Here is a 13,178-nt window from a genome sequence, read left to right on the forward strand (position 1 = left end):
ACAAGTGAGACAGAGAGAGCACTATAGGAGAAGGTGAAGGGTAGGTTTGTCGTTGTCTACCTAAAAATCTCTAAGAGCTTTGTTACTGTCTCAATCCCATATATTTGATTAGTATTTATAGAAGATATCCAAATACTCATAAATAAATAAATATGAATAAATATGGAAGAAGAAAGAGCAAACGATCATAACAGTGGAGAGGATAAATCCACTGGTATCTTTTCCAGCCTTTTATGGAACTTTTTTACAATAGAGCATATTGCAGCATGAGTGATTTGTGTTTAAGTGTTTGGGTTTACAGCTGAGTGGAACAGTTGGAACAGATTTGGCAGTTCTGCCCAAGAGGATAATATGTTCCACATGATTGCCAAGGCTGGTCTGGAGAATTGCCAGTGGATCCACAACCATCCATCAAGTATGAACAAAAAGCAGTTAGGAAGGTAGTAAAATTCTCCAGCTTATTAGGTACTTCTGGCTTCACAAAGAGCCTTGTTGCTTATAGCTCGATGTTTCTTTCTATAAAGATTAACCTCAGCTATCTATAGTGACCTTGGTGATATATGTTTGAAAAGCTAACTAGAACTACAACAGTCTTATGCTAAAATGAAGCCTTTCTCTTCTCCATAGTGTTTAAGAATGCAGTAGTTGCAAAAGCATTAGTGTTAGTCAACTAATTTTCCTCCCTCTTAGCTATGTTTAAATTGAGTATTTGTTGTCCTAACTGGTTTACTACTGAAAACTTGCAACAGTGACCCCCAACATGGAACCAATTTGTTTCGGCTCCCTGCACAGCCTATGTAAGAAGCACAAAGAAAGTCAGGCCAAGACTGGGAGGAGGGGCTGCTGCTGCTCTCACACCTGCTCGGCCACATTTGCCACAGTTCGTTAAGACAGATGATGGATTGAGAAAGTAGGAGGCCAGGTGGGAGACAAGGTGTCAGTTCGGTAGTGGGTTGACTCTGGCTGAACGCCAGGTACCCACTAAAGCTGCTCTCTCACTCCCCTCTGCAACTGGACAGAGGAGAGAAAATATGAAAAAGGGTCCATGAGTTAAGATAAGGATAGGGAGATATCACTCACCCAACACCATCATGGGTGAAACAGACTCAAAGTGTGGATATTCATTAAATTTATTACTAACAGAATTAGAGCAGGAGAATGAGAAGTAGAATAAATCTTAAAAATACCTTCCCCCCATCCCTCTTTCCTTCCTAAGTTCTACCTCCTCCCCCACAGCGGCGCAGGGAGGTGGAAAAGGGGGTTATGGTCAGTTCATCACAGGTTGTTTCTACCCATGTTCAGAGAGAGGAGTCCTTCCCCTACTCCACCATGGGGTCCCCCCTCTCCTTCAGAAACTTCTTCATAAACTGCTGCAACATGGGTCATTTTTCCAAGGAGTACAGTCCTTCAGGCACAGGCTGCTCCAGCGTGGGCCCCCCACGGGGCCACAAGTCCTACCAGGAAGACCTGCTCCTGCGTGGTCTCCTCTCTCACCAGTCTTCAGTCCCTGTCAGGACCCTGCTCCAGCATGGATTTCCCATGGGTTCACAGCCTCCTTCCCGCATCCACCTGCTCCAATGTGGGTCTCCTCCATGGGCTGCAGGTGGATCTCTGCACCCCTGTGGTCCTCCATGGACTGCAGGGACACAGCTGCTCCACCAGTCTGCACCACTGACTGCAGGGAAACCTCAGGTCCAGGGCCTGGAGCACCTCCTTCCCCCTCTTTCATCACTGACCTTGGTGTCTGCAGAGCTGTTCACATGGTCTCGCTCTGCTCTTTTCCAGTTGCAATTTTCACTTGCCCAATAACATTTTTTTCCTTCTTAAATATGTTATCATAGGGGCATTACTATCATTCCTGATGGGCTTGGCCTTGGCCAGCAGTGGGTCCACCCTTGAGCTGGTTGGCATTGGTTCTACCAGACATGAGGGAAGCTTCTGGCAGCTTCTCACAGAAGCTACGGGGGTAGCACCCCCACTACAAAAACCTGACCACAGAGACCCAACACAAGCTTCCACTTCTCTGATAAAGGACAAGTTCTACAAATCAAAACTTTGACATAGAGGGGGTATATTGTCTCAAACTATATCAGGAAGTGAGGGTTTTTTCTATTCTAATTTTTTTTAGGCAGACAATTGTCTTTATTTCAGTAAAAATTTCACGATACCTTATGTTTACTTTTAGTGCCTTATCTCCTTCTTACATACAAAATTCTGAAAACTAGCACTGCGTCTTATCCACAGTGGCTGGAGAGAGAGAAGGCTTGAAATCATAAACCTCATAGATCGAAAAGACAAAGCATGTGCGTTTCTTGGATTTCAAGGCATTATACTATACTCTATTTATTAATATTATTATTTTGGGACAGTAGCAAGTTCTGATGTGCTGACATTGGGAATGTTATGCAGTTCTGTAACCTGAGATATTAGGGCATATATGACTTAGGAAGTCTAAATCTACCTCAGGCCAATCTCTACTGGCCCAGCAATAAACACAAACAAACTGCACAGCAATGTAAACCCCATTTCTGATGAAATAATTTCCCTAAAACTCCCTAAATGGAACATTTAATTAAGCTGGTGCATTTGAAAACCATTTGAATGAGCTCTTGTCTTGTAAGTTCATGTTCCTAAATTAAGGTGGGGCAGATTCCCAACTCTCATTTTTAGTTATATTCATTTACAGGAGCATGTTTGTCTTGTGCTGGAAAACTTGTCCTGGTACCATTGCCTGAAGAGAATCAACAAACTTTTCATTATTATCTATGCACAAATGTATCTGCTGAGAAGACCTGCATCACATGAAGTGCTCTATGGTCTCAAAACAGCTATTCCATCCATACTTTCCAAGCAAATGAGTTCAGGAGCTCAGTGCTGGCAATCATTTCCAAATTATACCTCCCTCCACTCCCCCTCCCCATAGCACCATCTTGTGTTCTTTTCATGTGCATATAGATGGTTTCAGTAAGAGACAGGTAGAAACGCTCACCCTGATTGCTGGCACTCAGTGAGAGCAGAGTAGTAGGACAAGCTAAGGCATTTTCTTCCACAAACAAATACACTCCAGCCACTTTGTCATCTGACAAGCTGCTGCTGGTGTACTGAAGAATGAATTATTATATGCTGTAGACTCACACAGAAGCTTTTAGAAGCCAGGCTGCTATTATATTGGATTATTTCTGCTGAAGCTGAAGTGTTCTTGAGGAAGGGAAAAGTATTAACATGGGCTTATGAAAAGAACTGAGCTTAGATTTTTAACTGGCTGTAATTTGAAACAGTTTACAAAAAATAGAGTATTATAAAGCCTAGCTGTGATATTTCTAACTATATGGTTGTACCATATAGTACAACTATATTCTTGACCTTTGCCATTTCTCTCTCTGTCCTGTACGAAAACAGGCAGCAATTTTCTGCTAAACTTCAGCGTCTGATGTCCTAAGGTACATGTTACTGCATATTTTTTAGAGGTTTCTGCTTGTTTTTCAAAGGAAACCAAAAGAAAAACCATATACTGGGTTTCTTTATTTGAAAAAGTAGACACCAATATGAGTAAACATACGTCTACAATTCTACATGCACATTTGAATTAACCACTGAGACGGGGGGAGCTGTGAGCAATCCCATAGTCTGACATATAATATCAACCATAAATGATGCCTTTCATTCTAAAACATGTATGAATACCAGAACCAAGAGTAACCCTTACAACTCTACAGCAAAGCACTTATTTGAAATCGAATTTCACAGAAATCACCATAAATGGAATTTAATTTTTTTCCTCATTATTTCTCTGTCAAAAGTGATCCACTTAGAAGCAAAACACTTTTCTCAAACTACCAAGCCAATGTACTCAACACTGAGAGTCACCCATGAGCTTCAGGGAGGGTATTCTCCCTCCCTTCAGAGATGTCTCCCAGGCTTAATGCACTCAGCATCTCATTGCAAAATAATGGAACATAAAATATAAGGACACTTTTTCTATCGCTGTAAAAATACGATTTTAAATCCTCAGAGGAGTTCTGACTTGTTAAAGAAGATAAAGTCATAATCACTAACCAGAGAAAAACTACAAAAGTTCTTCAATCACTCAGCTAAGGGGATCTTTGGGTAAAAGAGCCGATTATCACTTCCTTTCAGTTTAGAAGATGAAAAACTACAAATTTAAGAAGTAGCATTTGCTACCCTGTTCTATTCATTGCAATGGTATCCGAGTTTTGGAAATCAGTAACAAATTTATTCTGTTAATACCATTGTGTTGTTTGGAGACCTGAAGACAAACAACGTGAAGTGAATTGATCAAACACAGAGCACAGTGAAGGCTACAATTGAATGCAGTCCACCTGAGGCCTCCGCCAGTGCTTCAGACACAGGATTGCTCTTTTGCTTCTCAGTTAAAATAACTTCCTGGTTTTCTGTATACTAAATATTTTCTTCCTTACACAAATAAGACTAGGAAAAAAACACCTTTAGCTCTAAAACTACTGATGCCTAATCTATTTAAAGACCTATGGAATAAAAATTTGCTTTTTTTCCTTTTCTTATCACATTCTACTTACTGTAGAGTTCTCCAGCCAAATCACAGTCTTGTAGAAATAAATAATTCCTGTACAATGGGTTCTCTAAGACCATAAAACATGCAGCAAGACAAAGTCTTCTAGAACCAAAACTCTGATGTAAAATGGTGAATCCTAACCAGGAGGCTATAATGGAATTCAGATAAGAAAGATTGGCTAAAAAAAAAAAAAGTCAGATATGTTTTCACAAGGGTGAGAATTTTTACTGAAATGGTGCTTTTCAATGCATATTGATGATATAAAAAAAGCCCAAGCAAAACCCAAAACATCAGTGTCGCCAGGACAAAATTCTGCCACTAAATCAAAGTCACAATACTAGGATACAAAACTCATTTAGGAATTCCTGTGCAAATGAAGCCTGACTATTTATTTTCGTTATGTCTCCCCTAATTGTATTCTTCTTTTCTCATACTCTTTTCTTCAAAGAACACATGATGTTTGGAGTAGACAGCGTGCTTCAAATCTGTAGAGACTGCCTCAGGTGAAAAAATTGGTTAGCTGAACTCACCCATCACCAGCCTGCTGCTGTTAAAGAAGTTTCAGCCACAGTGCCCCTTGCCCAAGGCTAGGGAGCTTCCCCCCACTTTGAGCACTCCTGAAATCCCACATCCAACTTCTCTGTTTCTTACATGGAATGCTGACAACATAGCAACTCCTGTGATGAGATTAAATGGCTGCTGAAGAATAAATTGGGGGAACCTAGCACAAGAGGTTCCATGCAGGGCCCAACTAAAGGTCTCTACAGCTCATATATGGTCTCCAGCAGTGGCAATGGAGGTCCAGGCAAGGAGGGCACCTAGACTGGCCTATTTCTGAAGTCTGTGTTTTGTGCTCTACCAGCATCCACAATTGCTATATTAGTGTATGTTTCAGGGTATATACCTCTTGAGTCCTTTCAATATCCATTTATGAATCAGTTGCCCATTAATTTCTCTAGGAAATACCTTTTTGTCTCTGCAAGTACTATTGCAGAAGTTTATCTTCTCTGTAGATAAGTACCTTTTTAATTCAGTGCCCCTCAGTTCTTATATTGCAGAATTTGGGTGAACTATTGTACTGCATTCAACTTATTTACCAGCTTTCTAATTATACAAACACACCCTCCTGCCTTTCTCTCCCAGCTGGGCAGCCCTACATTTTTGGTCTCTGTAGCACACTGGGGAATACTGAACAAAACTCATATTAGCACCAAGGCTTAGGTGATCTGAATAGTGACTCTTCCCACTCTGAAAAATAACTGTTATATCCTGCTTTTATTTTCCTGCCCTTTATCAGCTTTCAGTTTGCAAAAGAAACTTTTTTCAAGTACCTTGACAACTTAGTTGGCCTTTATTGAAATACCAGATAAGTTAGACCCTCTGGTTCCACTTCATATCCTTGCTTATTTGCACCATTATACAGTAGATTACTGAGGCAGAAGTTCCTGGAACAGATGATTCTTATTCATGTACTCAGAAATCTTCTTCTTTATTATAGACACTGTCATTTTACCAGGGATGAAAATCATATCGATCAGTCTGCAGTTTCCATTATCCCTGTTTTAGCTCAGAAGAGGAAAGAATCAAGGAAGCTAACCCAAACGCACAGCATATATGCACTGATAGATCTCCACATATTTCTACCAATGAGGTGTTTTCTTGCTGCCTCAAGCCTCCTATCCATACAAAGTGCTGTAACTGGAGAGTTTTGATTTAGGGACATTGCAAAACTCATTGCACTGTTGCAAGAATGGAACAGTCTTTATGCACCTTTCCTACTGTTTTAAAGTGATTCTGTGAGACAATTAGAATTTGGAGGGTTGTGGGTTTTTGATGATAACTTCTGGATATTTGCTGAAGTGGAAAGGGAGATGGGAATCTGCAGAAGTCCTGCAGTGTGCAGGAGCATTGGTCATAAACTCTGTGCCATTGACCCACTACCTTGTCATGTACCTAGGGGAAAGTCCACATAGTCTGTGGCATCCAAGTGCGTCCATTTGTAAACAAAAAAAGCATAATAATGGTTTCTTAAGCTTACATGACTTACCAGTTCTATTTAGAACTGTTTACAGCAAACCTCCCAAATCTTTGTTCACGAAGCCTAGCCATGATGACAGCAAACCTTGACTTCTTTTGTTATTAAAGGTATTATCTGAGCGGCCCAATGTTGTACCTAGCAAAATAAAATGTTTTGGAACATATATTCTGTATGAATTACCACAGCTTGATTTTCTTCCCTGAAGCACCAACAGTTTCAGCTGGTGGCTGATTTTCTTCTGCATGTGGAAACATGTTTCCTTAAAAACATTAAAGCATGGAAACTTGCTTATGAAGTGAGTGACATTTTGCCCCGTTGATCAGTATTTCATAGAAAGGCCACATACAGAAGACTCCTGCTTCTTACCTTCTTAAGTAGACCTCTTTAAGACTGAAAACCAAGTTTAGTGGTAACACAACCCTTCATGCTATAATACTTCATTTCAGGAGAAAAATTTCGGAGCCACTGATACAGGCAGCATTTACATGCAGATTCTCTGGATGCTCCATGCAGATTCTCTGGATGCTCTTCTCCAGTCACCAAATCCTAGAAGCAGCTGTCATGGTTTGAGAGCCACAAAAATCCAATTCCCTAGTCCAAGCCCCCTCCCACATCTCAACCCAGAGATGGTTTTTCCAGACAAAACGAGACTCAAAATGGGGGAAAGGGAATATATTACAATGATAAATACTACAATACATTATATACAGTCTTAGCTATCTCTACCATGACATAAGTATTTACAATGGATCAAATCTCTTCTCCCCTCCAAATAAAAGTCCAGGAGGGAAGAAGGAAATATCCTTTTTTCAGAGTAGCAATGTCTCTAAGGCAGCAGGTCTCTCTGTCTCTATGCAGCAGCTGTAACTGGATCTCTGCCAGTACTCACGAGGGGTATCCAAGCCCTCATGGCCCATCGTCTAAAGTGAGGGTCTTCTCTTCCGTGGACTGCGTAGCAGGGACAAGCTTGCATCAGCACGTCATGCCACGAAGCTCAGGGGTCTTCATGACGGTCCCTTTCCTCAGGGGATTCAAGTTCCCCTACAGAGCTCTGTGCTGTGTCTCAAGCAGCGGGGGGGGCCAAGGTCACCCCCTCCACATTCCTTCTCTGTCCCGGTCCAGCTTTCCAGGATGCTTTGAGCTTCTCAGCTCTTCTGCAGTGCATGTTGCACTTCACCCCTCCCTTCTAGGAGGTGAGGGGTCTCCAAGGAGTTTGGGGTCTTTTGGTTTCAGTTCTTACACCAACTTCCTCTCTCTCTGCTGCTCTCTCTCTCTCCCTCGGCTCTCTCAGACAACTCTGTGTCTTCCTTGCTCAGCTGCATGCTGTTTCTGCTGCTTCTCCAGTTCAGTTCTTATCTGTTGGCTTTCAGCCATAGCCTCTGTTCACTGCTGTTGCTCTGTCTCTGCTCACTCACAGTGGAGAAAACTTCTTTAGCTTTCAGCTACAGGTACTTAGCCCAGCCTTATGCTGTTTCAAGTCCCTGCAGCCCCCCCCAGCCTGGGGCTGGGGGGGCCCAGAGGCCCCAAGGGGCTCCGAGCCCCTTCCTCGTGGCCTCAGAACATGGCTACCACTTCTACCACCAAACTACAACTACCTTCTCTTCCGTTCTGAGTGTGATATGTTTGTATTTTGCAGAAGCGCTCATTGGGTAAAACTTCAAAACTTCAAGGGTCACCACCCCCTGGGGTTTTACCATTTTATAACTGCAGGGGGAAAAACTATTTCCCCCCACCACAGCAGCCTTGCTGAAACCTGTGTCTGGGCTGAAGTCTGTTGCCAGTATTCACCAGCAGATATTTTTTATTTTGTTTTGATATCAATAAAAGGGATTTTGCACTGCTGGCTATAGCAGTTCAAAATAGGGCTGCCAGCTACCTCTGAGTACCTCCTACATCTCTGACAACGGGTAGTGCTGCTTCTGCGCCAGCACCTGCCAGGCACATATGTCTGTTTTATCCTGTATCACACCTTGTCAACACTTGCTGCTGGTCAATGTAATCATTTATAGCATTTTTATTTTCAGGAGTGCTAGCTGGTTTGGCTACATCTGTCAGTACTTTGAAGGGTCTAGGTCTGGCAACAGCCGCTGTTCTGCTTGGCCAGGTCTTCAGCTAAATTTCTTTCTGAATTAGGCAGCACCTCTGTTTAACTTTCACCATTCTCTCTCTTTCCACTGAAGGACTGTCAGAGAAACACAACAGGACAGCACTGTGAGCAGTGTCCAGACGGCTTCATTGGTGATGTTGTCAGAGGAGTGCCCACGTTCTGCCAGCCCTGCCCCTGTCCTCTGCCAGCACATTCTAAGTATGTAAAGAGTCTTTGCTTTTCTTTGATTTGGGCTGGCTTTGACCCTTCCCAAGCTGGGGTCAGCATCCCTTCCTCAATGCAGGAAACAAGGCTGCTGCTCTTGACAAATGGGGGAATATAAGAGGAATACCAGCTGCTCACATTTATAACCACAGGAAACAGCATTTCACTTGGAAGGTGTAAAGTATCCTTCAGTGCTCATATAAATTTTTACCAGGAGGGGGGAGAAAATATTTGAGCAAATTCAAGTTCACCCTCTTTTACATAGGAGAGATTATTCAGTTGTCTGGTTACTTTTAAGAGTCTCCTAAAGTCCAATTCCCAAGGAAGGTGGCATCAGGGATTTATGAGGCTGAGACAGAGAGACAGAAAGATCAGTTCATGTCCTCTGAAGGGTAAAAGCAACCACAAAAAAGCATAACCTGTCAGTCTCCTGAGTCAACAGCGGTTGGATCTGGTTAATACAGTAACAGTTAAAGGACCAGAGGACCCTGTGATAGGTACGGTGCCCCTTCAGCTGATGCCTAGCTACTTTTGGGTAAGAAACTCTGAAGCCTGACAGAAAAAGATCAAGCCAAAGAGCTCCAGCTGCTGACTGCTTTGTGCCTTCAGAAAAAAAAAAAAAAAAAAAAAACAACAAAAAACTACAAACTATGAGCAGCCATTAGAAACTGTGAGTGGCACATCAATAATGCAGCTGAAAGAAATTATCAACTTCATCCTGCTCAAGTTTCATGCTCTGGGAGAGAGGCATCTCTGCAAATCCCACCATAGTGCACAGAAGAGATGCTAGTAAATAGTTGCCAATAGGTTGAAGCTATTTCTCAGGAAGCTACGTACTCCCCTTGTATTGTTTTCCATTCTGCTTTCAGCAGGGCTTCTCAGTAAAGGGAATTTTGTCCTCACTGTATTTGTTTGCTGTTGCCATAGGATTACTCACACAGCCTTAAGGTGGGATAAGCTGCATTTTGCTTAGCTGCTCAGGGCTCAACCTGGCAATGGAACAAAATCACTCTGGCCAAATTCCCGCAAAACAACTCTGGCTTTTGCAGTGAGCTGCAGACATGTGAAAGGGCCATGGGGTGGAGAACAGCTATGTTGAAAAACTTCAGCTTACAGAGAAAATCCTCCAGAGACGGTGGAAGAACCTGGCTTTGCTCACTTACAGAAAGGCTTAGGAGTGAGTGAGCTCACGGATGAAGCAGACTACTTCCTCCAGTTTCAGTTACAGCTGTAATTCCTGAAAAAATAGGAACAGTCAGAAGTAGTGCTTTACCCTTGGCAACGTGATTTTTTTTAGCCTGCTAGGCACAGAGGAGCTACTTCAGCCTAAGAAGCTGTTCTCTCAACCACATCCTGGGCTGCTCATGCCTGAGGCACTACAGCACAAGACCTAGTCTCTACTAAGCAAAGTCAGCCAAGAAAGGTCTGATCTGTCCTCCCTATGCCGTGATTTCATGCAGCATGGTTGGTTTGCACTCACCCACACCCTGCCTAGTCCTGCAGCCCACTAGGCTCTTCAGCAGTGCCCCTTGACAGCAGGGAACTGGTCAGTCTACCAGGCACTGAGTAGGGCTCAGTGCAGCAGGACTAGCAGAGACCTGACCTACAGCCTATCTTGGTCAGTCTATGTGAGATGGGAGCAGAGGCCAAATAGCATTCCCTGCTTCAACATGCTCCTTAGCCCTTCTGCTAGGGACATAATACCTCTCCTATTTGAGACCACCAGAGATAAGGAAACCCCAAACCCAAAAGGATAGCAGCATGGGATTGGGAAGGGAGAACAGAAGTTGCACAATGCCTGAATGCAGATGCTTCTCCATTAGCAGCAATTATAGCCTTTGGACTTGATGAGCCTCGTGGGTCCCTTCCACCTCAGAATATTCTATGTTCTATGATATGTCTCCCCTTTAAAACTACCTCAGTAAAAATCTACTTCAGTTTTTCAGAGTTTTCCCTCAGAAAAGTACTGAAGGCAATAATTAAAGCAATATCCCATCCCAATTTGCCTCATACCCCTATTTAAATAACATGCAGAAATTGCCTGTTCAGCTTCCTGCATGAGAGAGACCTGACCACAGAAATAGTTTTCATCTGGGTCTGGAACAGGCTAATAATAATTGAGTTCCATTAAGCCTTGTATAACTAAATTCAAAGCAAAAGTGTTCTTTCTTAGTTTTTCTCAATTTTCCTTAATTAATACTACTCCATATATAGTAAGGAAAAATAATAACTCTACCATAAGTCAAAGAAGCATTAAATGTCTTAAAGGCCATTCAAAGGATGTTGTTTTGTTCTGTGTTTTATTTTGGAAATAGCCAGTGAATTCATATTAGGCAAAATGACCAAATCTGTAAACTGACAGACTCATCAGATAGATATTTTTTCCAGGAACTCAGATGTGTGTCTCTAGATTTTCTGACGAGGCTATCTTCATATCTGCTATCCTGGGAATTTTTGGAGTAACTTTTGGACAGTACACATGAATGTAATGTCATCTCGTTGGAATAACAAAAAGGGGGATGGAGGTTGCTTCCCAGTCTAGCAGATGTTATTTCTTTTCAAACTCAAGAGAATTATATGACCTTTTTTTTCCCCTAAAAGATCACAAAAAGTATAAAACTTCAGGAGATTTCAGTTGTATTTCATAACTTAGATCCACAATGTGGTTTTTTCAACTACGTGAAGAAATTAGTCTCCGTAACAGAAGTGCAAGCCTGCCAAACTATTATGATTTTCTCGATATGTTCTTGTAAAAGCTGCACAGAAGTTAATTTGTGAATTCTGTGAGTAGAATCTCATTTTATGTTCTCTCTGATTATATGAAATATTTTGAGACAGAGCAGAGAGATCCAGAGATCCAGACACAGATTTATTTGTCTCTAGTTGTTCAACCAGCTGAGAAATGCTGGCAGGAACTGAAATTATGCAGGAATTCTTGACACCTTTCAATTCTGTTTACTCCTGGAACAAGGAGTGCATGGCTCATGCTCTCTCCCATTGATCTGAGTCTTTTGTCCAGTGTGAAAGGGATGCAACCCAGCCACAGCTGCTCAACACCCTGTGACTCAGGAGCTGTGTTTTAGCAACTGTGGGCCTGCAGCTGGCATCACTCACTGCTCTGGTTGCTTTCTAGTGCTGGCAGAAATTTATTCACACGTATTGCAAACTAACTAGAAACATCTTTAGGATTGTATCTCTTTTTTTCTGCAAATGTATTTAAGACATGTCCACCACTGTGTTTGAAGTGTATATACAGTTTACACTTTCCACATCTGGCTACTGCTGTTCTTTGAATCTCATATTTAGTTAATCATTTGTTACATGCTGAAAACATAAGAAAACAAAGGAATCCATGATTCAGAATCAAGGCAGTAAAAATTACTGCCCAAGCCATCACTGCAATCAGCATCACTGCTTGACATGTTGGTCTCCGAAGAGACGACAGACTCTTTCCAGCTTACTCTGAAAGATGGTAGAGCAGCCTTGGTTACTGTGAACTCAGTTACTGTAAATGAGGACAGCATCACTGAGGTCAGTTTTCACCACTCGGTACTTCTAGACTGGATTTGCATAGGAAACTGCTACACCAATTCCAGAATCTCAGTTCCTGAAGTGGTCACTACAGTGTCTTTCACAAGCCTTTAGAATAAGAGACAGGAAGCAATTAGCTTTACATGACATAGACATTTTCCGAAGTCCCTTATCTAAAATGTCTGTATCAAAACCTGCAGGGGTGTGTGATTTACACTGCAAGACAAGAACTTTTATATATGTGTATATATATATATGTGTGTATGTATGTATTTATACAGCTCCATAGTACTGTATACTAATTAGTGCTTTCTATACTAATTAAAATTACTAAATAGGGGGTATAATGTGAATAATAGGAGTTTAATACCTATTCAGCAAAGAGTCATCAAAAGCCAGAGTTCAAACTGACAGCAAATGTCCATAATATAATAAAAAACATTCCCATGTGTTTGCTATTGCTTGCTCTTCTAACTATTCATTCTAATGAAATTCCAGTTTTGCAGTCTCCTGTTACAGAAAAAGTGGAAGTGTGCGTTGTGTCTGTAAAGAAAACTATGCAGGACCCAACTGTGAAAGGTAAGAAAAAAATTAGGATGACTTGATGGTCAGCAATACTTAAGTCCAGAATTTTTTAAGGAAATCTTCCCACATGGTCGAGAAACCTGGTGCATTTGTTTTCATCAGGTTGAATCATGTCTGTTAAATGATCTTATTCAGTTTCTACTAAAAACCACTAAAACTTG

At 41.7% G+C, this 13,178-nt stretch overlaps 1 protein-coding gene across 3 annotated transcripts in view; it reads left to right on the forward strand.

Annotated features, from left to right (window-relative positions):
* The window catches only part of LAMA4 (laminin subunit alpha 4), a 102,543-nt gene that overhangs the window by 27,226 nt on the left and 62,139 nt on the right, over nt 1–13,178 (forward strand). For all 3 annotated transcript variants that reach the window (XM_008931395.3, XM_018078184.2, XM_018078186.2), the window contains exons 3-4: nt 8,771–8,895; nt 12,931–13,011. In XM_008931395.3, coding sequence (XP_008929643.2) covers nt 8,771–8,895; nt 12,931–13,011 — 206 coding nt within the window. The remainder of the gene's footprint in view (nt 1–8,770; nt 8,896–12,930; nt 13,012–13,178) is intronic.

This window comes from Manacus vitellinus, unplaced genomic scaffold (genome assembly GCF_001715985.3).
Source record: "Manacus vitellinus isolate BGI_N305 unplaced genomic scaffold, ASM171598v3 scaffold_4_pilon, whole genome shotgun sequence".
NCBI lineage: Eukaryota > Metazoa > Chordata > Aves > Passeriformes > Pipridae > Manacus > Manacus vitellinus.